General features: G+C 30.9%; 1 protein-coding gene across 4 annotated transcripts in view; it reads right to left on the reverse strand.

The window, feature by feature from the left end:
* LOC129981204 (muscle-specific protein 300 kDa-like) overlaps positions 1 to 27,675 on the reverse strand; it is a 293,675-nt gene that overhangs the window by 32,051 nt on the left and 233,949 nt on the right. For 2 of the 4 annotated variants that reach the window (XM_056091946.1, XM_056091944.1), the window contains 13 exons: positions 27,339 to 27,647; positions 26,285 to 26,611; positions 25,342 to 25,650; positions 23,950 to 24,273; positions 21,426 to 23,804; positions 7,811 to 19,099; positions 6,918 to 7,151; positions 4,607 to 4,783; positions 4,154 to 4,414; positions 1,820 to 2,032; positions 1,380 to 1,475; positions 1,030 to 1,173; positions 399 to 566 (listed from right to left, as the gene is read on the reverse strand). In XM_056091946.1, the coding sequence (XP_055947921.1) occupies positions 399 to 566; positions 1,030 to 1,173; positions 1,380 to 1,475; positions 1,820 to 2,032; positions 4,154 to 4,414; positions 4,607 to 4,783; positions 6,918 to 7,151; positions 7,811 to 19,099; positions 21,426 to 23,804; positions 23,950 to 24,273; positions 25,342 to 25,650; positions 26,285 to 26,611; positions 27,339 to 27,647 (16,230 nt within the window). The remainder of the gene's footprint in view (positions 1 to 398; positions 567 to 1,029; positions 1,174 to 1,379; positions 1,476 to 1,819; positions 2,033 to 4,153; positions 4,415 to 4,606; positions 4,784 to 6,917; positions 7,152 to 7,810; positions 19,100 to 21,425; positions 23,805 to 23,949; positions 24,274 to 25,341; positions 25,651 to 26,284; positions 26,612 to 27,338; positions 27,648 to 27,675) is intronic. The other 2 variants (XM_056091945.1, XM_056091947.1) reach the window with 2 other exon arrangements.

The raw sequence follows: 27,675 nt of genomic DNA on the forward strand, positions 1-27,675 counted from the left end.
TATTCAATGGATAAGAATGAAATGTTATCATAACAGAGTTAATATATAGACAAAATTTATATTTTATAACTGAGTTAATATATAGTCAGAATTCATATTTTAGGAGGGAAAATATTACAATGAAATAAGAAAAATAAATAAAATTGTACATAAGAACTAATATCTGATAAAAAAAAAAAAAGAAAGAAAAGAAAGAATAAAGGTTGGTTTGATAAATAATGCTATTATTGGTTGACTTATAACTAATTCTATATGTAAAGAAAGAAACCAAATTAATATTTCAGTTGGATAGAAACATATTTCTTATGAAATCAAGTGCACATTTTCAGAATTGAAGTAGAATTTTGGGAGGAAAGGGAACGTAAAGAGTCATTTCTGAAATACATGAATGTACTTACAATCAAGAATTGATTTTTCTTTCTTGAATCGTCGAGATCTTCTATATAAAGTTTAGATGAAAGAACATTTTCTAATAAATTCAAAAACTGGTTTAGTAACTCATATGAAAGCTGATACATTTCTGTACTATTTTGCATGCTTTTAGCATTCTCAGAGGCTCTAAATACCTAAAAAAAAAAAAAAAAATGCAAAACCATTATTTAATGATTTTTATAATCTGTTTCACAGTAAATGTAGAATTTAATGGAACAAAAACAAACAGAACAATGGAAACAACAACAACAAAAAAAAAAGGTATAGCATTTAAAAACAAATAAATATTGCTATTATTCATATAAAAATAGTTTCTAACTTTTTTTTAAAATTCTCTTTTAAGAAAATGAAAATGACTTTATGATAAATAAATTTTCAATTCAAAACATACATTAATGTAACGAAATCTCAAACCAATTATTCATTATAAGAAAAATTCAAATAACATGGAACAAAATGAAATATATTTTTATGTAAAATAATATATTTTTAAATTTATGAAAAAGAAAATATAAATTACATAGAAAATGCATCTGGCATTTAATTAAGATGACTACATTTAAACTTTATTTATTTAATATATAAGAATATACCAACCTTTAACTTCAAAATTCTATACCATTTAAGAAACTGTTTATGATCTTCCACTTGATAACCAATCCAATTTAGAGAAAATCTTTGCTGGTTCAAACACAATAACTCACATTTACAGCAGTTTTCAAGTATTTGCAAGTTCAGTGACTATAAAAAAAAGTTATTATTTACTTATTAAAAAATTTCTAACTGTCATTTAAAATTAACACAATTTTAAATTTAATTCAATAAAACTATTAGAAAATGTTGATCATCAGATGGCAAATGGTTGCATTTTCTTTTTTCAATGCATTAAAGTATAATAATATCATTTATTTTAAAAACAAAAAGAAATTTGAAAGTAGAAAACTTACTTCGATATCAGACACATTATAATTTTTTTCATGTTGTAAGGCATTTAATTCTTTCTCTTGAGACAGGAGAGTATCATTTAAGATTTTGAGTTCCTCCTTTAAAAAAAATATAACATTTCATTAAATAATTATATATAAACTTGATTATCCCTGCCATAAAATGATACAATTAAAATCATCTTATTAATAACATGTTACATAAATTAAAAATATTTTGTTAATAGCCATACATCACTATATTGCTATCAACCATATATTTTAGTACTAAAGACTATATAACTATCGTGAAAAAAATTTTGGTAATTGCATAAAATTGATAAAAAATTTATAAGTAGTTCCTAAAAAATATATACAATTTTAAGTATTCAAAATTATAATATAGTAATCAGAGTATCACTATATTTATTAAATCACTGATATAAATAGAACATAAATATTACCTTAATTTTTCCACTTTTTGTAATCCATCCAGAAACTTGAGTAAACGATGTAGCTGCAAATTTCGTAGTGGAATCCATCTGAGTTTGAAGTTGTGTAAATTTTTCAGTTATCTTATTTCTTATATCAACAGGAAACATCTCAGAAATTTCCTGATTATAATTTGTAATGGTAATAAAATACTGTTGCAAACTAGTGAGTTGTTCTTCAATCAACTGTAAAAAGAAATAAATTTTAGCTTTAAAAAATTCTAGTGAATACTTAAAAAAAATAATTAGGCAATTCTAGAATGTTATTATAAAGTTAATGAAAGTAAAATTGGAAATAAAAGCATCTAATTTTCAACTATGATCTTGCTTAATTAGAATAATTTGCTATTGTTTAAACAATATATACATATGAAAATAAAAACTTTCCGAAGAAGGAGAATAAGATAAGAATTACTTTATCAATGCTAGTTAATTATGATTTACAAGATATCTCCATTTTGATCTTAATTATTATATTTTGTGAAATAAAAGATGTAATTTAAAGTAATAGCTTTGAAGATGAAACGGTACAAATTGTAATAACTGAATATTCTAATGTTATAACCTGTAAAATTTATTTTCTTTTCACTCCGGAACAAAGAATGCACTTTAAAAATAAAGAAGCATGAAAGCACTTCGCAGATCCAACTTTTTATAAAACTCTATAAGAATTAAATTTAACCAAGAAATATTTCATTTTTCGTTAAGAAGTATATAAAATAAAATGAAAAAAAAAAAAATAAAAGGATCAATAGAAATATTTTTTTGATAGCATAAAAAAAATGTAAAATAGTTTGGATTTTTGGCGCATGCACGCAAACACACACACACACACACACACACACACACACACACACACACACACACACACACACACACACACACACACACACAAAATGGTGGTTAATTTATTTTTGATAAGTAGATTCATTATTAATTTTAAGGAAATATTATATGGTGCAATTTAGATTAATAAGGATTTCAATTAGTAAAATAAATTGTACTTTAAACAGATTATATTTTTTAACTAAAAAGACAAAATTATTATTAATTTTTTTTGAAAGGAAGGATAACAACCAGATTTCTATTTGATATTTGATAGAATGGTATATTAATAAACAATCTATATTTTATAATTTAAATCATATTATAAACAACTTAATTTCAAAGCATTAAATTTTTTAAATATATTAGAAAAATGTTTATTTTTTAAAAATATAAATATAATCAAACAAACATACAAGTAAAATAAAATAAACAACAATATGAATTCGAATGCAAAAATTAAACAACATAAAATTCAATGTTTGAGTAACTAAATTGTATATGAAATTTCATGAAATAACACAGGGTGATGCTAAACTGTGTGTCGTGATCCACTGATGAGTTGTGTAGTCTCTTTAGGTATGGTGATGAACTACCGCTCCAATAAACCAAGCTGCTGAAAGTGTTTTGAGTAATCTTTACGATAAGCGATAAATCGCCGGCATCTATAAGGATACTGTTTTATGGTGCTAGTATCTAAACCATATTTACATTCCTTTCTCTTTTCATAGCATCTATCTGCTTTAATAAAGTACGAAAACTCCATGTGATGGCAGTATTTGATGATGTAGTTAATGCGATGTAAATAAAAATTACTAGAACACTTCTTCTGGCACAGATCCATATAAAAATCAAGAATTGCTTTTTTCTATCTTATCAGTTTTCGTTAACTAGCCTTTTCCAAATACTGTTTAAGCTATTTTTTTTTTTTTCATCTTTCATACTAGCCGCAACTCGCAATCAAAACTTTTTTTTCTGTTAGTCTCTTTAAGCATAATAACAACTTATCTCGGAATATATATCTACGTTTCAAAATTCCCTATAATATAATGTGGGCTTAAAATATATCTTTATCAGGCCACATGGTAGCAACATGACACACACACACGCAAAAGCACAATACGCAAACAGGGGAATCGTGCCAATTCAAACTCCGCCCAGCAAATCAGAAAGTACTTTTCGCTACGAACATTCAATTCAGTTTGCATATACATTTATTTCGAAGTTCTTTGTTAATTGTCTAAACATTAATAATTTTCTTAAATAACTTTTTTTCTTAACGAATTTTCTTTTTTTGACTCATAAAATCTATTTCGAGTCAAACTGTTCATTTCAAAATAAATAAAATCGTCGAGCTAAGGATGAAGTATATTGCTATAAATTCGATTCCTAAAAAGTGGAGTTTGGGTATTTGGGTCCCCCTGTAATAACATATAAAAGATTGGTATGCAATAAATAACATATAAAATTTTAAAAACAAACCTTGCATTCTGCTTGATGCTGCTCAGCAGGTAATTGAGAAATACGGAGAATCCATGTCTCTAAAAATTCAATCCAGTGATGTATATATTCTATCATTAGCACATAATGATAGATGATTTTAGTCACACTTCCAGTATTTCTAGCATCCTGAGTAAGCTGTTGCAATTCTCCAACTTTTGATGCTACTTTCTGCATATAAAAATGTTTTTGAGATTCATCAAAATGGGAGAAGGTGGTTGATAAAGATGGGGTGCAAATACCCTACAAGCAAAATAAAAATTACTAAGCTAATAAAATTGAATGAGCTGTGCAAACTAAATAAAGAAAGTGCCAAGTAAAAAAAAGTAAATAAACCAAACAAATTTGCAAGATTAATGTGAAAATGAAGATAAATATTGTCAGCAGACAAAATATTTATTTTTATTTACAGTAATTTTAAAACATCTTAATCACCTGAATCTCTGATTCTCTAACATTTAATATATCATATTGTGCAGGGTAGTGCCTTTCTTTGCCCATCCACATTAAAAGCTCCAGTTCTTCTTCAGATGGATCGAAAAATAAATCTGAAGATTCAACAGTTTCAGTAGACAAAATATTCACATTTTGAAGATCCAGTAAAAGATTTCCCTGTAACATAAAAAATAAATAAATGTTTACAATATTAAAAAATATTTTCTTTTCAAAAATAGTAGAAAAATTATGAATTAAAATGATGCAATGTCATATTTATTCATATAAGAATATTTCAAGGAGTACAAAATCAGGAATTTAAAGGTAAAAATATTAAAATTGTTTTTACAAGCATTGCAAGCAAATAATTTTTGTATTTTTTCAGATAAAGATGTCTGAATTAAAAAAAAAAGTCGTTATCAGAAGATATAATATAAAGTTTAGTTTTCAAAAATAAAATTTTCATTTTCAATAAAAAAATGAAATCGCAAATTGGCAAACGAATATTAATCTTTAACTTTAACTAATAATAAAGAAAAATGTGTGAGTTGACATTCTACAGGCCAGACCATTTGAATTAGTTACTAAACTTACTACAAATACATTTTGAAGAGCAGAAATATATATCTAGTGTAAGAATGGATTTTTATTTGGAAATTTTAATTGATTAAAAATTTAACGACATTTTGGAGTTTTGGACAAAATTGAGCTTTACCCCATTTTAAAATTCAAAAATTTATATTTTCCTAATTTCTCTTGTGATTTTTTTTCTCCTGAATTTTGATAATTTTTAAATGTTTTTTGAATAATTTTCATCTGTATATTTTAATGTTGCAATGAAATATTTTTTTATTTTCATCATGTATTTGATCCTTGGAATTCCTCTTAATATTGAAAGAAGAAGAAAGACATTATATATCATTTTTGAAGTGTACATGAGAAATAAGGAAATATATTTAAGTACCTAGAACAATTCAGGTTTTTAATTGCACCATTATGTTGTGGGGCTTTAATTTTGGGAAATTTTCTTACACAAAAACGGCACAGAAATACGGATATTAAGATAACATGCTGTATATGTTACAATATGATTTTTTTTAATCATTACAATCCAATATAATTTTTCAAATCATCACAGTTTGATTTTTTAAAAAACTTTTTTGGTGAAATCCTGATATTAAAATTAGGTAATAAAAGATTTTTTGAAATTATGCACAGTCAGTAAGTATTCCAGTGAGATAGCTCTGCCTATACTTCAGACGATAGCAACATCAGATGCATGATCTTTTAGTTGAAGGTAATCTCAGAGCTTCAACACAACAAATAACAAAAAAGAATAAAGTTCTCTAAATTAAAAATACGTTCTTATCCAGAAAAACGAATTCCTAACATTTTGACATCTAAAAGCTTTGAAAAATTTTCGGAAGTAATGTATTCCTTTTTATATGTATACATAATTTTTATTAAAATTGTAACAAAGTGCAATTTTTCATGCCATACACAAATTAATAATGTGTTAATTTTAATTCATCTTTGAATCCGATCTTTGAGTTTTTGAGTCATTACATATCTTTTTATTTAATAGCTTATCATTAATATCTTTTTATTAACTTTGTTACAAGTTTCTAAATATATTATTAAACGTTATTAATTATAAATTATGATAAATAAATTTAATGATATACATTAAATAATTTTGCATGTCATTATTGACTTAATTCCAAAGACTTCTGAATAATTTTATATATGCTAACAAATGATTTATTTCAATATTCAGAGTTCCTATATAATGCCAAAGAAAAGAGCTTTTGATATTTTCTAATAACTCTTTTATATAAGTACACCACTGACTGAATGCAAAACTTAAAAAAAAAAAAAAAAAAGTGAGTACTTCTCATTTAAAAAATATTTCCATTAAAAAATTATTTAATTCTCAAAACTTAAATCAATTACAAGCAAGTTTATGTTGTTTTGTATTTTAATTTCCATTCAGTTTTTAAACAGAAAAAACAATATATGAAAGGTAGGTCAAATTTTTGCCTAAACGGAGACTTCTGTACACATTCATTTTAAATTAATAATAATCAGATTGAAGATACTAAATAATTTAGACAAAAAAAAATGTATATTTACTGGTTGAATGTAGTTATATATCATATTGACAAAAAATTCAACTACAATAATTTTTTTTTTGTATTTTTGTAGCACATTTTATTCTGCAATTTTAAATTAACATTATAATAAGTATATTGCTTAGGACACATGATTATTTCAGCATACATTTGTATGATAATAAAAAATGTCCTCTTACCAGCGCAATCAATGTCTTAGAAGGAGACAAGGAACCATGTTCAGAAAGTGCAACTTCTTCTCCAATTTTCTGATTCAACAAATTCATCAATTCTTGATTCTCTGTTTTCAAAATTTCAGCTGCTGAATCCGTTACAGTCTTTCTCTCGTGCAATTGTGGGACTAATTTTTCCTCAGTGATTAAAAGAGATGCATGCTCATGTGTACCACTATGATCCTCAATAATTTCAATATCCTAAAAAAATATTTATAATAAAGGAACAGTTCCATCATCCTATTACATATTAAATAAAGTTTAAATAATGCGTATAATAATAATTGATTCAAAGGCAACAAAACTGGACATTTTAGCTAAATTTAAAAAAAAAATAATATAATACAGATTGAAATAAATTTTATCTTGTATTACCTTCAGTATCATTCATAAACATTAAACGTTTTTCTGCCCTATATTTTACTTTAATGCATATTGATAAATTTTTATTATATTTATCATTATGAATTATTTTAAAGCTATATCTTGTATAAAAGTACTATATTAATTTCAATTTATCAAAGAACTCATTCTTTGGATTGCTAGGGGGTAGATCTTGGAATAATAATTTTGAAATCGAGTTAGATGAAAATGAAACTGCCAATGTCACACCACCAATGTGAAAATGTCTGATGCTCAATGGCAAATTTAATATCAGCACAAGTATGCACAGGGTGGAGCTTCGGAGAAATCCAGCTGCGAATTTGCGAAACCTTAAACTTCCGAAACTGAAACTATTGTTTGGCCATTATAGCCCTCAATGCCAAATTTATGATTGCGATACTAAGGTTCATTTTACAAAAGGTAATTGATTTTCGGCACTAATTATTATTACTTATGAGTGACCTGAAATTACATACCTCAGTCAAAATTCCTGGAGCATTTTCCTTTGCTACAGCCTGCCTATCAAAACTGTAATTTGTCATCGATGAATAGTCTGGTTCTTTAGCTTCAAGAGAATGGGATGCGTCTTCATCAAGCTTGTTCCTTTTAGTCACTGAAGTTGATATTGTGCCAAGACCGATGTGATCACCAGGTGATAATTCGCTCTGCTGTACTAGCACAGAATCATCAGTTCTCATTTGGGTTGCTTCTTCTTTCATGCTTTTATTATCGGAAAGAAAACTGTCTTCTTGCAGAGCAGATTGTGTAGATTCTTCTATTGATGAAACATGTGCACTTATCGATAAACTACGTTCAGAATCTTTGTATTCATCAGATCCCTTGTCGGAATACGGAATTTCTGAATCAGAGATATAACGAGCGTCTTCAGAACGAATTTCTATCAATTCGTCTTTCATATCATCAGTTGAGTCTGTGCTGCTAAGTTGTTTTTCAGAAGTTGTATCATGTGTTTGTCTTTTTTCTTCAGATATTTTTCCTGATATAGAAGATACGACTATTGTATGTTTTTCTAAAGATCTTGACTTTTTAAATTCAAAATCACTGCTCATTAAATCTGATTCAAGTTGTTTTTGCTTATCTGTATTCTTGTCTAACTTATCACTGGATTCCAGGTGTGACTCACTTGATATAACAGTATTTAGTAAATAACTATCCTCCTTAGATATAACAGAACTTACATTACCTTCCATTCTATTGACAAAAGATGCATCTTGTGCTGTTTCAGCAAGCTGCATTTTCTGTTCTGAAACAGTTTGCTTTTCAGATGAAGGCAGAGACTTTTCAGTTGGAGAAACTGTAACCAGGTCAGCAGGTGAAAGTTTACAGACTAAATTCGAGGGTCCATCGGCTTCTTCGATTTCTTTCTCATATCTTTCCGATATTTTTCTACCATCTTCAGATTCTTTAAAATGTTTATTGGATTCACTTAACAAAAGACGTTGTTCCAGTCCATTATCAATTTCCTCAGACCCATGAACTCCAAGACCAGATAAAGAAGCAGTTTCTTTAAATGTTGAATTTTTGTCTGAAATCTCTATTCTATCTATATCTTGTTTTCTAGGCCGCTTCTTTTTCAATGGCTCTTGTTTTACTTTTTCAGATTTTGCCAATTTTTTCAGTAGTGGGCTGAACTCGCTTTCACTTGGATTCTGCTCAAAAACAGAAGTGTCATCAGATATCTTTTCAGAACCAGAGAAATTAATGTCTGAAGAAATGACAAATTCACTTGTTGATATAGTAGTTATTTGCGATTCTTTGGAATCAAAGTCGCGTTCGAATACAATTTTTTCACTAACATTCTCTTCTATTAATGATATATTTGGCAATTTCTTAGCTACAATTTCCATGATTTCTGTGTTCCCATTTGATTGATCACGCGAATCTAATTTAGAATCCTTTTCTAGAGCTAAATTCTCCCCATTTCCATCATCATCATAAGAATTTTCAATTTTACAAGGCAAAGTTACTTCTTTTATATCTGCATCTTTTGAAGTTACGATTATATCTGTAGACAATTCATCAGATAAAACATCTTGTTTAAAAACTTTTTGGAATTGAGATAGAGGAGAACTAACACCCTCAGAGACTGGAATTGCTTTTGCTGCTCCCTTTTCTTCGAAGCATGACGTTGTTACTGGCAACAGCTCTTGACCAGTTGCAAAATCAATATCAATCTCTTGCTGCTGTTGCCTTAAATATTCAGGCAGTTCCTTCATTTCTGCAGTAACACTTGTTGTTCTTAATTCTTCTGTAGCAAAAACAGTACCTTTTGCACTTGAGGTTGAGATCTTTGAGTCATCACCTTCATCATTTGATTCTCTTTCAAAAACTTGTTCAGGTTGTAATTTTCCTTTCTTAATTGGCTTTTCAATATTGCTCGGTTCACGAAATTTTTGTTTTTCGGTGGCAGTTATATTATATGATATTGGATCATTTTTTCTATACGCAGTAGTGTATTCATCTGAAACACTTTCGGATGGAACATTTTCTTCTATATTACATTTTGTTTGGTCCTCTATAGAAGAGTCAATCTCTGACAGTGAAATGATATTTTTCGTAATAGTTTCTGACGTATTGGTATCTGAAACAGTTGTCTCTACTTCTTGAATGTGTTCTTTGATTTCCACAAAAGTAATTTCACTCTTTTCTGCCGAATATTCTGATTGATTTTCTACTTTTGTATTTGTTCCAGGCATTTTCATCTTATCTGTAATATGAGTTACTCTTCGAACTTCAGTTAATGCAACATTTGGATCTTCCCGTGATATTTTATCAAATGATCCATTATCCAAGGTCTGCTCAAAAGGGAATTCTTGATCTTCATTTGAGGGAGATTTTTTAACATCAACAGTTTTCTCTAATAAAATTTGCTTCTCATCAACAGATGAAATATTTTTTATTATTGAAGAATCAAAATCCAAGCAACCATCTGATGGTGTATTTTGTTTCTTTTGCTGCTGAAAGTCAAGACTTGTTTCTGATGATAACAAAGGCAAACTTAGTACAGCAGAATCTGCAGAAGTTTCAGTTAATTTCGTTTCAATGGTTGTTATTGTTGGAGTTTGCTCTTTGTCTTCAACAAAATTTGTTTTACTCTCATCATAGGGTTTTAAATATTCAATTTTTTCATTCATTTTATCTGCTGCAGTGGGAATCAGAGGTTCTGAAAAACTAGTTGCATCGACGTCATCAGACAAGAAAATCGGTTTCTCGCCACTACCTTTCTTAGTAGGCAATTGTGGATCAAGCACTTGTTCTGACAATAATTCCTTTAACTGCTTCTCCGTCTTAGTTGATTCATCAATAATATTTAGTTCCATTGATTTGGGCTCTTCAGTTACAGTTGGAATACTTTTCACACTACTGTTTTCATTAAGAATATAATTTCCCTCCAAAGATTTAATTTGTGGTTTTTGTTGTTCCAGATTTGAAGTGGCCTGTGATGATATGAAAGAAATGTTTGGTACAGAAAAGTTTTCAAGTGTTTCCAGACATTTCTTGGTAGTTGCTACAACTGTTGGACTCTGCTCTTTGTCTAATACAGTACAGATTTCAGTATCTTGATGATATTCAACAAACCCATCCTGTCCTTTTGTATCTCGGATATTTTCAGATAATTTCAGTGCTTCTATCGCACTTGCCTTGATCTGTTCTTCGTGCAAACCCTCGCTTTCTTTGTCATCTATAATAACAGAAAGGTCTCCAAGAACAGCCTTTTCAGATTGCAATGTCTTTTTCTGCTCTCTTTTCTTAGTTGGTTCCTCAGTATTGGTTGGTTCAAATGATTGCTGCTGTTGAATATTTATTTCTTCTTTCAAGTTTGGCTTGATTTGAGACAATACAAATTCAGTATCATCTGCAAATTCTTCAGACTTTGTAGACATTGAAAAAATCTCTCCTTCTTCAGTAGAGCTAATTTTAGGTTCCTGATGTCCTGCATTCTCTAATATTTTTTTTGATTGTATAACATGGCCATTCAAATCGGGTTCAATTGTGGAATTAGTTACTTCTTGATTTTCGAAAGACGAAACTTCATTTCTTTTTTCCTCAGTATTAGAGGATGACTGGGGATAAAATTGTTCTCGTTTAAGTTTCTTTTTGTGCTTCCTTTTCTTATTTGATTTAGGTATATCTTGCTTTTCAATTGAAGATGAAAAATTAAGAGCATTAGATGCGCTTTCTAATTGTACCTCTTCCGTCTGAATGCGATTTTGTTGATAATCCATGTCTGAAGTGATTTCAGGGGCTTTCTGTAATGTATTATCTTCAAATGCTTCTGCAGATTCTTTGGAATAAGCAGTTTCTAATGGAATTTTGTCTTCTAAGACAGATTTTTCAGCATCCTCATGATACTCTAGAGTTTTTGTTTCTTTTCTTTCTGTAGAACTGCTAGCCACTTCAAACTCTTCTGTTAAGTTGTTTATTTTCTGATCTTGCGAAAATAAAACCTCTTTATCTTCGTCATCAACCGTAGAAGATAACTGTACATCACAAACTTTCTCAGTCTGTAACTTCTTTTCCTTCTTATCACTCTTAGTTGGTTTAAGCGGTTTCTGTTTTTCTTTTACAGAAGAAGATGAAATATGTATCTTTTCTGTATCTTTATAGACTTTATCTGGTGAAATATTTTTTAATGAGAGAGTATCTTTCACTTTTTGTTCAAAATCCGGGCTTAGTTTCTGAGACGCAGGCAAAAATATTCTTTGATTTGAAACATCTTTAGGCGCATTTTCAAGCTCTTTGACAGTCATAGCAACTGGAGTAATCTGGTCTTTATCTTCCACGGTATTAATTTTAGTCTCTTGTTGTTCTGTTTGATTTTTCATTTTTGTTTCGCTCTTGGACAATTTTAGTCCATCTGTAAGACTGTCTATATGGTGATCTTCATGTAATGAAATTCCCTTTTCTTTCTTTGATAACTGAAAACCATTTACCTGCTCTTTCTTCGATTTCTTTTTCTGTTTTCTTTTCTTTGATATTTTTTCAATATTATTAGTTTCAGTTGGAGATGAAACTTCAGCCACATTCATATTTTCGCTCTCTAAATAAATATTTCCTGATCCCTCTTTTGGTGTAGAGGACGCTGGCAAAATGATTTCTTTTGTACCAACAGCTTCAGCTGCAAGTTCTGCTTTGGCAGTTGTAGTTACTTCTGGAATGTATTCTTTGTCAGCCACAGTATTAAATTTAGTTCTTTGTTGGTATTCTTGAGTTTGACCTTTTATTTCTGTTATAGTTCCAATCGGTTTTAGCCCTTCTGTGATATTAACTTGCTGTTGATCATCATCAGTCAAAACTGCTTGTTCTTTATCATCAATCTCAGAAGACAACGGCAGATCTGTATTTACTTGAAGTATTTTCTGCTTTTCTACTGCAGATGGTATTTTAATCACATCTGTATTTTCACTTTCAGGTTCGATACCTTCTACTACTGAGCGTTCTGTTTGTTGTTCTAAATGTGGACTCGTAATAGACACAATTTTTTGAACTGAAACATCCTCAGATGTAACGGCATGCTCTGCGCTTGCGGGTGATACAACTGGAATCTGTTCTTTATGTTCCACAAAACTAATTTCAGTCTCTTTTTGATAATTCACAAGTTCTGTTTGCTTCTCTATTTCTGGAATAATTTCAGTCAATTTTGGCTCTTTTATTGTATCAACTGTTTTCTGATCATGTGTCACTCGCAACAATTTTTCGTCATTTTTCGTAACAGGCATACGATTTTCAGAATTTAGTTCCGGGCGTAATTTTTTTTTATGTTTCTTTTTCTTATTTGGCTTTTTAATACTTTCCGATTGAAGAAATTCATGTTTTTCGGTTTCAAACTGAATATCTGTTCCATCTATTTTGTTAGAAATGCTTTTTGATGAATCACTTTCTGATGGCATATCTTCAGCTTGAATATGTTTAGCTTGTTGATTCAGATTCAGATTGATTTGAGATGATGGTACAAAAACATTTTTCTCTGCAATATCTTCTGGTATTTCTTTAGAAGTTGTAGTTAACGGCGATATCAACTCTTTCTTTTCTGTGATTTTGATTTCAGTCTCTGGGTGAAAATCTCTATATTCTGTTTGTTCATTCATCTTTGTAGTATTATCAATAAATTTCAATTCTTCTATAGTTTTATTTGAATCTTTGTCGTCACAAGAATTCTCTTTTTCTTCATAAACATTCTTAGCAGATAAGGAGACACTGGAAACTTCTAAATTTTTCATTTCATCGAATATTACAGTTTTATCAGGTTTAGTATCATTGTCACTTTGTTTCGTCGAAAGCTTCTTTGTCTGCTTTCTTTTCTTCGTTGTCTTTTCCGAACTAAATGATGCAAGTGGTTCCGGTTCTTCAGCTACATGTGAAATTTTTATATCTCCATTCTCACTAGGCAAGTTTTGTTTTTCTGATGGAGCATATTCTTCTAGAGAATGTTCTGTTTGTTGCTCTAACGCTAGATTGGACAGAGATGATAGGAAAGCCTGTTTTTGATCAGCAGTATCTTCAAATGATTCAACACTTTTTGTAATTGTTGATGTCACAAGTGGAATCTCTTTCTTACCTTCTTCGGAGCTTATTTTAATTTCTTTATGGTAAGGATCTTCCGAGTGTTCCTGCTTTTCTGGAGTGCTGGCAATTTGTACGATAGTAGTTACTTCGTGATTTTCTGTCAATGTCAAATGTTTTTCTTTATCATCTGATTCAATAGACAACTGAGATTCAGAATCTTGACCTGATTGTAACTTATTTTTCGATTCGACCATTTCAATCTCTTTTTCAGAACTGCTTAGTTCGGTTTTTAAATTTCCCATCTGATCTAATTTTAAAGTTTTATCAAGTTTAGTATCACCATCATCTGATTTAGAGGATAATTTCTTTTTCTGCTTTTTCTTCTTCTTTGCTTTTTCAGAACTAAATGGTTCAAGTGGTTTTATTTCTTCAGCTGTATTTGAAATTTTTACATTTGCATTACGCAATATTTCTTTTTGTGATGGAGCGTATTCTTCTAGAGAATGTTCCGTTTGTTGCTCTAAAGCTGAAATAGATTGAGTTGATAGTTGAACAGCAATATCTGCAGACGGTTCAACATCTTCTGTAACTGCTGATGCCACAAGTGGAAACTCTTGTTTACCCTCTGCAGAACTTATTCTACTTTCTTTATGGTAAGGAGCTTCCTGCTTTTCCGGAGTACTAACAATCTGTTTCAGCCCATCTAGGATAGTAACAGTTTCTTGATTTTCAGAGACTGCTATGTGAGATTCAGAATCTTGCTCTGATTGTAACTTATTTTTCAATTCGATCACCCCAATCTCTCTTTTAGAACTGCTTATTTCGGCATCTAAATTTTTTATTTGATCTAACAATATAGCTTCATCCAGTTTAGCATCATTATCGCTTTGTTTAGCTGGTAATTTCTTTTTCTGATTTCTTTTTTTCGTTGCTTTTCTAGAAATTAATGGTCCACCAAGTGGTTCCGGTTCCTCAGTTGCCTGTGAAATTTTTACATTTGCATTCGGGCTTTCTTTTTCTAATGGATCGTATTTTTCTAGAGAAAGATATGTTTGTTGCTCTAAAGCTGAATTGGACAAATGTGATGGGAAAGGGATTTTTTGGGTAGCAGTATTTTCAGATGACTTAACATCTTCTGTAATTGCTGATGTCACAAGTGGAACCTCTTTTTTATCTTCTGCGGAGCTCTTTTTAATTTCTTTATGGAAAGTTTCGTGCTTCTCTTGAGTACTGACAATCTGGTTAAGCCCATCCACAATAGCAACTGTTGCTTGATCTTTTGACTCTGCCATCTGCTTTTCTTTACCAAACAACTGGGATTCAGAAGCTTGTTCTGATTGTAATTTATTTTTCAATTTGACATCTTCGATTCCTTTTTTAGAACTTATCTCAGTACCGATATTTATCATTTGCTCTGACAATAATACTTTATCAGGTGTAGTATTATCATCAAGTACGTCAGATATTTGCTTTTCTGGCATTTGGTCATATTTTTCCTCTTGTACAAAAGCATCTTTGTTGTCTGATGATTTTGGAGCAAAATCCTGCAATTTATCAGATGTTATTTTCTTATCGATATCTGTACTGATAAAATAGCCAATTTGAACTGATTCAGTAGCTGAAGCAGTTTTTGAAGATGCAGCATTATCAAAGTTTGGCTCATGAGAAGCTGCTTTTTCCGAGCTCTTTTTAGATATTGTTACGTGAATATCCTTAGCTGAAGCTTTGGGCTTCGGTATCTCTTCCTTAACATCCTCAACAGCAATTTCTTCAGCGGGACATGTGGTTTCCAGAATTCTTTTATCTTCGGAGGCCAATATAGTGTTGTTCCCACTTTCAGGCATAACAACTGAACACTCTGAAGATTCCAGTGACTTAGCAGGTGAAATGCTTTCGCACATTACTTCTTTCTTTTTACCTTTTTTCTTGTTTCGTTTCCTCTTTGACGCTTTATTTTCTGTCATGTCAGTCCCTGGGATATTATCTTCAGCAGCATCTTTTTGAAAAAAGCAGTCAGCAGTTTCTGCTCTTTCTGTAGTTTCAGAAGAATCATCACCAGCTAACTTCTGATACTGAATGCTGTCTGTAACTTCAGAAATATCAACACTAGCATTTTCTTGACTTGATAATGTGTCACTCGTTTCATCGCCAGCTACTGCTGATCCAGCAGAAACCGATACTGGTTTTATTTTCTGATTATAATTTACAATAGAATCCTTCGAGATATCTATTTCCTTGCCATCAGGTACATTGGTTTTTTCTTTATTTGGGAATGCAACAGAAGAGGGGCTAATTTTACTTAACTCAGAAGTTATTTCATTTTTATGTTTAACTACCGATTTATCATCATCTTTCGAGTACTGGTGTTGTATGTTTTGTATGGTTGTATTCAATATGGCAGACATTTGTGTTTCCTTTTTCTCAACATTATAAATTTTAGTTTCTGCAGTCATTTCCTTAGATGTGGAATCTACACTAAAATGTTCACTGCTAGGTTTCCTTATTTGATCTGCATCTTGAAAACTCTCCATTAATATCTGAGAATGGGATGTTTTTCCAAGTTTTGTTACTTTATGATAGTCTTTATTCTGTTTTTTGGAAGTAGTATCAGACATTATTTGCACCGGTGAATTCACTTCTGCCAACACTTGTTCATTTTTAAAGCACATTAAAGGTGATCTGTCATTTATAGGAACAGCATCTATGCCTATAACTAGTTTCTTTGTTTCAGATTCAGGATCTGTAGTTACATTTAAACTGACAGAAGGCAAGGAAACACCTGGAACAGGTTCAGATGAAGGTTTTAAATCTGATTTAATCTGTTTATCATCCATTTTGTTTCCTGCACCTGATTTGGGAATTGCACCATAGAGTTTTTGGCTCCTATTAACATCACCAGTGGAGTCTGCAATTTTTGGATCAATCGCAGCACCACTTTCATCTCCAAAATCAGATCTCTCATTTATTGCTTTGTTTTTCTTTTTCTTCTTCCTTTTTTGTTTTGTACCATCAGGCAAAGCTTTTTCTTGAGTAGAGATTGCATCATCACTTTCTTGATTTACATGTTGAGATTCAAATTCATCACGAACTATCTGTTTATCCGATTTTTGAACATGAGGAAATTTTTCCTTGGTTACGACAGAATCTGCAATCTTATTATCTTCATGTATTTCCGAAATAATGTCATCTGATTCAATAGAAGTGTCATCTTTAGAGATGGATGTCACATCTGAAGCTGTTCTGGAAATTTCTTGCATTTCTGATGTCATGTCAGCATCTTGACATCTTTTTGTATATTTCTTATAATTCACATCTGATGAGGTTTCAGACGGATAAATATCAGTATCAAGTGAAGACTCCTTTTCTAATATATCAGGAGATATCTGTTCTGATTTTGTCATTACTTCTGGTTTTACTGAAATTTCCGTATCTTCCTTCAACGCAGATTTATCATCAAGACTAGTCAGATTTTTAGTTTTCTTATTCTTTTTTCTTTTACTTTTAGTTGTCTTTATATCTGAAGTGGATTCATCAGCCGATTCCTCACTTTTAGAATCCTTTGATATTGCAACTCCTTCTTTGTCATTTGTGTTATCAATTTCAGCTCTATTTGGTTCAATCATCATCCTAGTAGCACCATCTACTGAATCTTCAGAATAAATATTATCAATACCTTGAGGTATACTTTCCTTATCAACAAAGTGCATTGTTTTCGTACCTTGTTTTACTGTAACAATTCTTCTACTTTGAGTAACATAAGATCTTTTAGTAACAACAGTAGTTTTAGAAACAGATACTGAACTTTTTGCAGACATTTCTTTATTTTCAAAATTTTCTGGAATGCTCACTTCCAATGTATTTGAATCAGGAATTTCACTGATATTTTCTCCAATGTATTCAACTTGCGTGCTTTGAGAATCTGAAGTGAATGAAGCTGAAGCCAAATCAAATCTCTCTCCTTCAGTTTTCAATGAAACTTGTTTTTTACTATCATAGAATGGAATATCTTCAAGTATTTCTTTTCCTTCAGGATCTTTAAAAGTTCCAGCCTGGACAGAAGAATATTTCATTTGTTTTACTACTGATTGTGTCGATGCAAACTGTCTAGACGTTGAAGAAACTTTGCTCATAATTCGTTTCCCTTCAAATGACTTTGTTGAAAACACTCCAGATTCGCCCTTTTCTTCATCCATTTCAACATTTGTTGTCGCATATTGTTCTCTAGAAGCGGCGCTAAGAGAAGCAGAATTCTCTTCAGAAATAGGAATTTCAGCAACAGCAAAATCTGACTCTGGAGAAAACGCCTTATTTTCGAATTCAGACACTGAAAAGTTTTCTGATTGTATTTTTGTTGCTTGACTGATATTGGAAGAGACTGCAACATGTTTCTGCTGAAAAGATCTAGTGACAGATTTCATCTCTTTAGATGAGCTTTCAGATGACAAAAGAGAACCTTTAAAATCCGAGCTAATTATATTGGATTCAGAATCAACGTAAGGATCAACATTTTCACCTGACTTTGATGTAAGACTTTTAGTTACAAATGAAGTAACTTGGCTAGATCTAACTTTCATTTTAGCTTGAGAAGTTTTGGTAATTTCCATCGTAGAAAAATCCGGTTTTTCTCTTTGAGTGAATAGTTCTGCATTTCCTTTAAATTCATTTATTTTAGAAGAAACCAATTCTCTTGCAGTAGAACCGAAAGCAAAGTTTTCATTGGACTGCAGAGACCAAACTTGGGCAGTGTTTGTAGATTGGTCAGATGTTACTGACACCGTAGTTTCTGGATAGTCCCCATGTTGTGAAAGAACCACCGACTGCTTTTCACTTTTTAAAGCAAATGAAGAGCTTTCTTTCTGAGAAATGCCTTTTCTTTCCAAATTATCATCACTGATATTTTCAAAAGTTCTTGAATCTGAGGATTCAGAGATAACCCTCGAAACTGATTTGACTGAATCATTGTCAATAACTTGATTCAACTCCTTTCTTTCTGAAAGACTGCTTGAAATAAGGTTATCTGTATGTAGTACTTCCTTTCTAGTATCTCTTTTATAATTCTGAAATGATGTATCAGATAAAAATTTCGTCTCTTCTTCATGAGATTGTTCTACAGAAGGAGTAGAGGAAGAAAAGGGAGCAGCAAATGACTGAGGTTGAAGTTTTTGAGTGACAGTTACTTCCTGTAAAGTTGGATCCTTGATTTGTGATGAATTCAAAATTTCTTCTGTTGAACTCATCTGAAAACAAAGAAAAACAGGTATTAGATGGCTTAAGAAAGGAATTATTAATGAAGGAAAACGCCATTTCCCATATGGGTAATTAAAAAGAAAATAAATGTAAGTGTAAATATATATGAAAATTGCTTTAAAAAGCACTTTACTATTCAAAAGCATTTATAAAATAATCGTTAAAAATTAGTAAATTATTAAAAATTAAACTATTCTGCAACAGTTTCCAATGTCTTCACTCAAAAAGAGATAGTAATGACTTTTATTAAACGATGTTTAAAGAAAAGAAGAAAGTACATCTTAAAATCATGATGAAATTATTCATTTAAAATTATGTCGCTATTCTTTTAAAATTGTTCGGCACATATCATTGTTATTCAGTTAAATTCAAAATTAAAAAAAAAAACTTAAAAAAAGCTGCACAACTTTTGATTAATTTTAATAATAAATAAATTTTAAAATAATAAGTTTCACTTTTATAATTAACATAAAAGCAATATGATTTTTAAAGAATATTAAAACAATTAAGATAAAATAGAAATGGATGTCGTCACTGAAACCATCATGCTGTTACTTCCTTTTAAACCAAACATGCAATCAAATGAAAAATGGTGATAAATAAAATAAAAGACCATAACAACAACAAAAACAAATGCAATTCAGGAAAGAAAAATTTTGAAATCTGATATTGGTTGTGACACATCACTCAAAAACAATATAAATCATGCTAAGCAAATTCGATATCTCTAGTGGCGTGCGATGGTTCGAAACTGTAATGAAACAGTTAAGCGTTTCGTTAAAATAATACTCGCAATTTTGTTTTTAGCATTACAATATTATTACAAAATTATATATATTGTTACAAATCTGTAATTTTGCTACCCGGCATGAATAGTGTCATCGTGAGAAAGACCGTTGTAAGATCTGTGCTGAGCAGCTGCCGCGTAAATGACCTGAGAGCTTGGCGACCATTTGGCGACTAAATGGATACTACTGGAAAGTTCGAGAACTTTCACGATCCATCCACTAAGACCCGAGATACAGCCAGGTACGCCCTGAATGGTCTGAAGATTCCAGTCCCGCCTCCCGGAACTATAAAAGACAAGCAATCTGAATCTGCAGGGAAGAAGAAGTCGTGTGTATCTCCAGAAGTTGTGTGGATCGTCAGAAGTAGTGTGTGTGAGAGTCGGAGTCGCCGACACGTAGAGAAACTGGAGGATTAGACAGCAAGGAAGCTGTTGAACTAGCAATTAAATGTGCGGCATTATTACGATTTATTGGCGGTATTTTGTAGAAGAAAAATTTTTGTAACAATATAAGACGAACTCAAGGATAGTAATATGGCGAAACACAAAAATACAAAGGCGCACAAACACAATTCAGTTGCCACTTGCAAGTGAATAATAATTGCAAAAAGTTCCACTTAGTAATTCCATTTATTCTTTGTATATAAATACATATGCTTCGCACAAGTTTTGAAAATTTAAGTGGTCAAAGTAAATGAGAAAAATTCAAAAGAAGCATAAAATTTATGGAACTTATATCAAGGTGGCGAAATAACGTATGAATCGTTAATTTCTTTTGAACACGTTATGTCTATATTGCATCCATGATCGGTTGGAAATATTAGGCAGGAACGAAAATACACGTGATTGATGTGAGCGAAAAAAAATATTGTATTATGAGAAGGAATTCAATGAATAAGTAGGAGCCCAACTGCCGAAACGGAAGCAGTCGATTATTTCACACACATTTTCTACATCACACTCACGATCGGCTGGAACACCAAAAACACTAAATTGAAAAATTTATCATGAAACTCTTTTTATCAGATAGAAAACAAAATTGTTTTTCTGAGAGTAGTCGACAGGAAAAAAATTGGAACATGCATAATTAGATAACGTGTGAGAAAACAAAATGTTTGTTGAAGTACTGTTTCATTTTGATTGATGGAAATTATTTATTATTTATTTATTTAACGTTTAAAAAAATTACACTTTATTTAACTGCATGAAAAGAACACATAACGTAAAATAATGTAACAACAACTTTTAAATCATTTTTATTTCAGGATAATTAGAAAAGTATAAATGTCGATTATTATCAATGTAATTCAAAGAATAATAGCGCTTCATTGCATGCCGATAATTAATAACTGGTCCATCTTCCTATTACCACAGGTTAGTGATCTTTACATGCTTCTTATATGTTAGTATGAAAGCAGCACACTTGCAATATATACAAGTAGTTTGTTTTTCATTAGGGAATAAAATTTTCATTCAATGAATGCAAAAGCACTGCACTCAACAGCAGGCAGATAACTGAAGATCAAAACCTTTAATTGATGAGATCCACCTTGAGGATTTACAGTCCCAGAATGGCAGTCTTTGTCCTCCACCACTAATACACCTTCTGATTTGGAATGATTGTCATTGTCATTCTGTGGCATTGTAGATGTTCTTTCATTATTATTTGGCACATCTCCAACAGATTCATCATTACTTGCCACAATATTGTCTCGAGACTTTATTTCAAATGGTAGCATGATGTAATTGGTATGATCAGTAATAAAAATGGAATGATCTAAGACTTCAAATTTTAATTTCACTTTCTTTTGAGAAAATTTTGATGGAAGAAATAGATTGGACATCACGGGGTCAGTATCGGATATTACTTTTAAGTCAGAATGAAAAAACGATATCTTTGATTCACTAACTATGTTATTATCTTTCAGTAATTCGTAAGAATGACAAATTATCATTGGTTTGTTATTAGTTTTATTTAAAATACAAGATGCAATTTCTAACCAGTCGTCATTAGTTTTCAGAGTTGGAAGAAATTCATAATTTGAAATGGAGGACATAGAAAAAGTCAAACAACCACACTGTAAACACATTAACAACATTTCATCCTGAATTTTATCGTACCATTCTTCAAAATGAAGACAAGTTTTAGGAACTAACTTAATTTGCCCAGTAATAGAAATACATTCATCGGGAGACTGGGCATTCACTAACAAGCTCATGGCTTTTTTAAGTATATTTTCTCGCTCGGGACTAGTTACACCGAGGACGCAAAGTTTGTAACTTTGCAAGTTTCCTTCAATTTCTTGAGAAATTTTTAAAATCTCACAAGAAAGAGGATGATGGTTATTCTTGCCCCTGCTCAGCAGATGTGCCCAAAACACATCCTCCTCTTGGCTGAGCAGAGGCCTAATCAAGTTTTTTTGGTTCTGTTCAGGACCTTTGGATAAAAAATGCTCTTTATCATCTTTCCCCCCACCCGTTTTCTCAGGATCTTCTAATTTAGGCCGGTTCCTGTTATCAGAATTAACCTCTAAAAAAGACTTCTGATCAGAATCGGATTTTGGACTAGCATCTGGTGGTTTTGGAGGGACATTGTTGGAATGGCTTTTGCTGGACGTTTGGGAATGAGACCTACCAGCAGATTGTGGCCTAGGTGATGCGCTACGGTGAGCATCACCGACAGGGCTACTGATGCGAGCAACTTGAGCATAGGTCAGTTTTCGCGATTCTGGTGGACTGGCACAAAATGATTTAGTTTCAATTTCACTATGAGAAGATTCTGTTTGAGTAACATGCTGCTCACCTTTAGAATAAACTACTGTCCTTGAAACAGACGTGGATGAAACACGGGACTCAGAAAATTCTTTCAATCCCGAAGGAGAAGGAGAGGGGGTTCTCGTTTTTAGGTCAAAAAATTTTGGCGACGCACTTCGAACAAAATGGCTACCAAAAGGGCTTTTGGGAATTTTTATACTTAATTTCTTTTTGCCAAGATCTGGTGATTCTGGCATTTCAACAATAGGTTCTGAAGACACTGTAAATGCTGAAGTTTTAAAAGACGACGCTTCAAGCTTTTCAGTAACGTTTTCCCCTCCATCTGAACTAGAAACTTCTTTTTGGTACGATGAAGTGACAAATCTATCATCAGGGCGTGAATCTCCATCTGGTGGGGAAGGAGATCGAGGTATAGGACTACTGCGTCCTGACAAAATATCAGCATATGATGGTTTCGAAAGAAAACCTGATGCCCATGATGTCCCATCTACGTTTTTAGATTCTTCAGTTTTGGAACTTTCCTCCTTAATTTCTTCAATAACAGGAGTTCTTATTTCCTGACCTTTTTGTTTTTTAGTAATAGTACTGGTTTTTTCCTCACGTGTGGAATGTTTTTCATGCGTTTTAATGTCTTCCTTATGTTCCTTCATTCTACGAGGTGGTGGTTTGGGAGATCTTGGGATAGTGTGCTCAGTTATCTTTTTTTCAATGACCAACTCTTTTTTAGTAGTAGTTTCATTAAGTTCAGTGGGAGTACTTGAAAAAGTCGGTGTAAAAGATTTTGGGTATGGACTACGCCTACCATGAGTTTTAACTGGACTATTTTGACCTGAAGCTATGGCAGCATAACTTAATCCTAAATCTGTTGGAGAGGCTGGGGATTTGGTATAATGCCTTTCAATTAGTGTGGATGATTCTCGAGACATGGGGCGTCGTCTAGTATCGGGTGAATGTGGGGATTCAGGGGGTATGTATATTTTTGGTGGTGGAGGAAGAAATACTGACATTGGCAGAGGAACTATTTGTGCTCTAAATGGATCTTTATCTGGAGTCCTGGTTTGGTGAATATTCTTGATACGATCTTGGATTATATTGATTTGGTTGCTGTAGTTCTGAATCTGCTCTTTAAGTGCCTAAATTATATGTAAAATGCAAGAGAAACATAATATATGAGAACCTACAGATGTTTAAAATTCGTAATGCATATAAAAAATAAAGAAAATTAAAATAATTTATTTTAAGAAAAGAGACATATGAATTAAAGTAAAGGTATCATACTTGCTGCAATTCTTTCAGTTTTTCCTTCTCTTCAACATTGATATTGGGACTAGTAGCTAGTTTTAGTTGGTGATCAGCTTGTGAAATTGCATGTTTTAGTGCTTGTCGATCTTGTTGGTATTGGTCTTCTTGTACAACACACAATTGCAGGGTTTCACATTGTTTTTCAACTTGTGAGTGTAAAGTTTCAAGTTCCTCTTGTACACTTTGCCCTCTGGTTAATATTTGATGCTGACAACCTATATGAGATCTTAAGTGAACCTGAAGTTTTTCAAGTGCCATTAAAACTTTAGTCTTCTGTACTGACATGTCAGACATCATTTTCTACAAAAAAGACCAGGAAACTCTTAGAATAAAGGAAAATTTAATGCTCTGCATAAAATGTAAAGAACATAAAAATCAAAAATTATACAATGATATATTTATTTTATTTACTCTTCTGTAAACGAATTTAGAACCTAAAAATTCAACAGTAAAGGATGAATTAGAAAATAGGATTTTGGAAAACAAATAATTCTACAGATCATGAAGCTTTCACTATTGAATATTCTATTTAAATTTTAAAAACATCTATTCAATAAAAAATTATTTCAATAACTCACAGTTAAAGAAATTAATAAATAACATATTTAGCATTTAAAGTTCTCTTATAAATATGGAAGGTAAATGTAGATGAAATAAAGTGAACTGAGTGAAAGAAAATATCCAGCAATATTTTCATGTTATAAATAAAATTATGAAAGTTTTAAACAATTTTATAAGAATAGCTGTTGAGGTGGAAGACCTGTAATTCAGAAAAGAGTGACAATATATTATAGCTTACATTGGAAATTAGATGTTGAAATCAATGCAATGAAAGGAGAGATAATAAATAATATCTAATAATAAATATTAACATTAAACTAAAAAGCTAGAGAATCATTACACAGCTAGAGATTATGGAGGACAAAAAGGAAAAATCAATAACATATTAAGACAAAAAGAAATGAAATACGAATGTACAGTTCATAAAAAAAAAAAAAAGAAAACTTCTTGAATAAAAAAAAAATACTATCTCAACAGGAAAGCAGAACTCTTCTATAGTTAATATCTGAATTCTTTTTAACATTATTCCTTTGACAAACTACAGAATTCGATAAAAATCCAAAGAGCCATAAATTAAAAAAAATTCAGACGAAGATGCTTCTTAAACCGTTTTTGTAACTATTTTTGCATGTAACATAATGAGTTTTACTATAAAACATATACTGTGCCATATATTATTTACAAAAATAAATCCAGATTTAAAAATACTTAAAAATTATTGTTAATGCTTAAAAGCAGAAAAAAGAAATTGAATCTAAAATTTGCTGTGAAACTATATGATAGTAAAAAAATGAAAGGAAGTTAAACCTCTCTGGTAGTAAGCTGATCCCTCAAACTTCGCTTCTTAAAGTGGGGCGATTCAAGGCTGGTCTTCGCTTTCTCGACCCATGATGCCACTTCTTTAATCTTCCTTTCACACTGCTCCCACTCTTCTACCATTTCTTGAAGCAGAGACAGCTGTTCTTGGAGTCGACTATCGGTGCTGCTCTCATCTTGTTCAATGTTATCCAGCATGTCAGCTAAGTCACCTGTGCTGCACACTTCACCAATCTTTTCAAAACGTTTTGTCATGTTTTTAAGATGTTGTTGAACTTGACTAGATTCTTTTGAGAAACCCTGGAAAAAAATTGAACCAATTTAATAATGTTGAAATATACTGTATTTTGAATTAAATCTGAGAACTAAGTATTTTTGAAAAAGCAAACATATGAATGCTTAATAGACTAAATATTAAGTATGTGAAATCTATGAGTCAAAGCTACTGTTGGTTAAAACGATCTTGGAACATCTAGGTATTACCAAAGATTAAAGAATTACTTAACTACAGTATAAAGAGATATGTTTCCAACTTGGAAAAATTTTAGGAAAAACTGGTCCACCTTTTGTCTTCAATTGGAAGACAATTTTTAATAGTCAACTTAATTGAAGCTAACAACATACTGCTAAAGTGCACAGGTCAATGCTTGTTAATAGCAAAATCTGAGGATAGGACTCACAAGTTTCAGATTGAAATGATTTAGATATACAATGCTTTCACCATTAGGCCACAGCTGACATATACAAAAGAGGTGATTTTTAGATTCATTAAAAAAAAAATCTTATAGTTATAGAAATTGCTTTCTTACTATCAAAGTTTAAGATTTTTATCATTTGTTTCTAAACTTAAGCTCAGATTTGTTCAAATATTTTGATTTATATTAAAAACTCCTTTAAAATGAAGAAAGACTTAAATTAAAGATAATAAACATACCTGCAAGTCAGACAGCTTTTGTTTGGCATCTGCTAATGACAGAATTTCAGTGTCCTGAGACAAATATGATTCAACTTTTCGTATCCAAGATTGTATGAAATTTTGTGATTCCAAAAACTGCCGAAGTGCATTCACTGCTTCTTTCAATTGAACTTCTCTTTCATAGAGCCATGACTCTACTTTACTCATCTGATCTTCGAGGGAACTTATGGAATTCTGAATTATCTGTTTTTCGGATGGGCTTCTAGTACTCTCAGAAATTAATAAACCATTTCTGCGAACAATGTCCAGTTTGGATTTTATTGGCACAACTTCTGATATTAAAACCTATAAAAGAACAGAAAGGAATTAATATATATTTCAAGTCATGAAATTAATAATTAAAATGTTAGTTTCAAGATAAAATTCAATTTATATTTGTAGTTTAATAAGGCATCAAAATTTTGCTGTAAAGCAGCATTTAATTTTACAAGGATAATGTTAGGTATGGTAGCTAAAAAAAAAAAAAAAAAAAAAAAAGAATATCTAATATAATATTTTCATGGTAGAATCTCCAAATATTATGTGACTGTGAAATGATAATCTTGCAGTCTTGATGCCAAGTAAAAACTACACTGATATTCTTAATAAGTTATTTAGTTTCAAGTAAAGATTACAAGTAAACCTCTAGTATATTTAAACACATAACATATGTACTTAACCAATAAATCTGTGGGCAATTAAGGCAAATGATAAAAATTTGAAAACATGTTAAAATTTATCTCATCTATTTTAATACAGTATTTGCATTATTAGATTATAAAAAATTGTGATTAGCATTATATGACATAAAACCAGGCAAAATTGTTTAAAAATAAAATAAATGATAAATAATTTTGTATTATTTTAATATATGGAATTTTAAAATTTTAATATTATGAAAAATATAAACAGTATTAGACATTGAAAATGAAGTATTACAAAACTCATCCTGAATGAAGTAGGTAAATACTAATTTTTTATTTAGTAGGAATACATAATTTTCTACTTTATCATAAGCAAAAAATATACTTACATTTATATATTCCAGTGCAACTTCTGGTAAATTAGATTTATCTTGCAGCTGTTCTTGTGCTTTTTTCAGCCATGCAACTACATCATCTAAAGCTTCTGTATATTCTATTCTTATAGCTCTAGCTTTTTTGTATTCACGTTCTTTGTCTTCGAGAATAGTTGTTGTTGCTTCAGACAGAAGTTCCAAAGATGACAGAGTTTTGGTAATTGAATCAGGAATTGTATAATCTTTTTTCTTGAAGTTATCTTTTGTTTTAGTTGTGATGGTTTTAACAGTTTCAGTAATAGTTGTCACTTCTTCTCGCACTTCCTAAAATGAAAAATATTCATGGGGAACA

Source organism: Argiope bruennichi, chromosome 8 (assembly GCF_947563725.1).
Source record: "Argiope bruennichi chromosome 8, qqArgBrue1.1, whole genome shotgun sequence".
Classification (NCBI taxonomy): domain Eukaryota; kingdom Metazoa; phylum Arthropoda; class Arachnida; order Araneae; family Araneidae; genus Argiope; species Argiope bruennichi.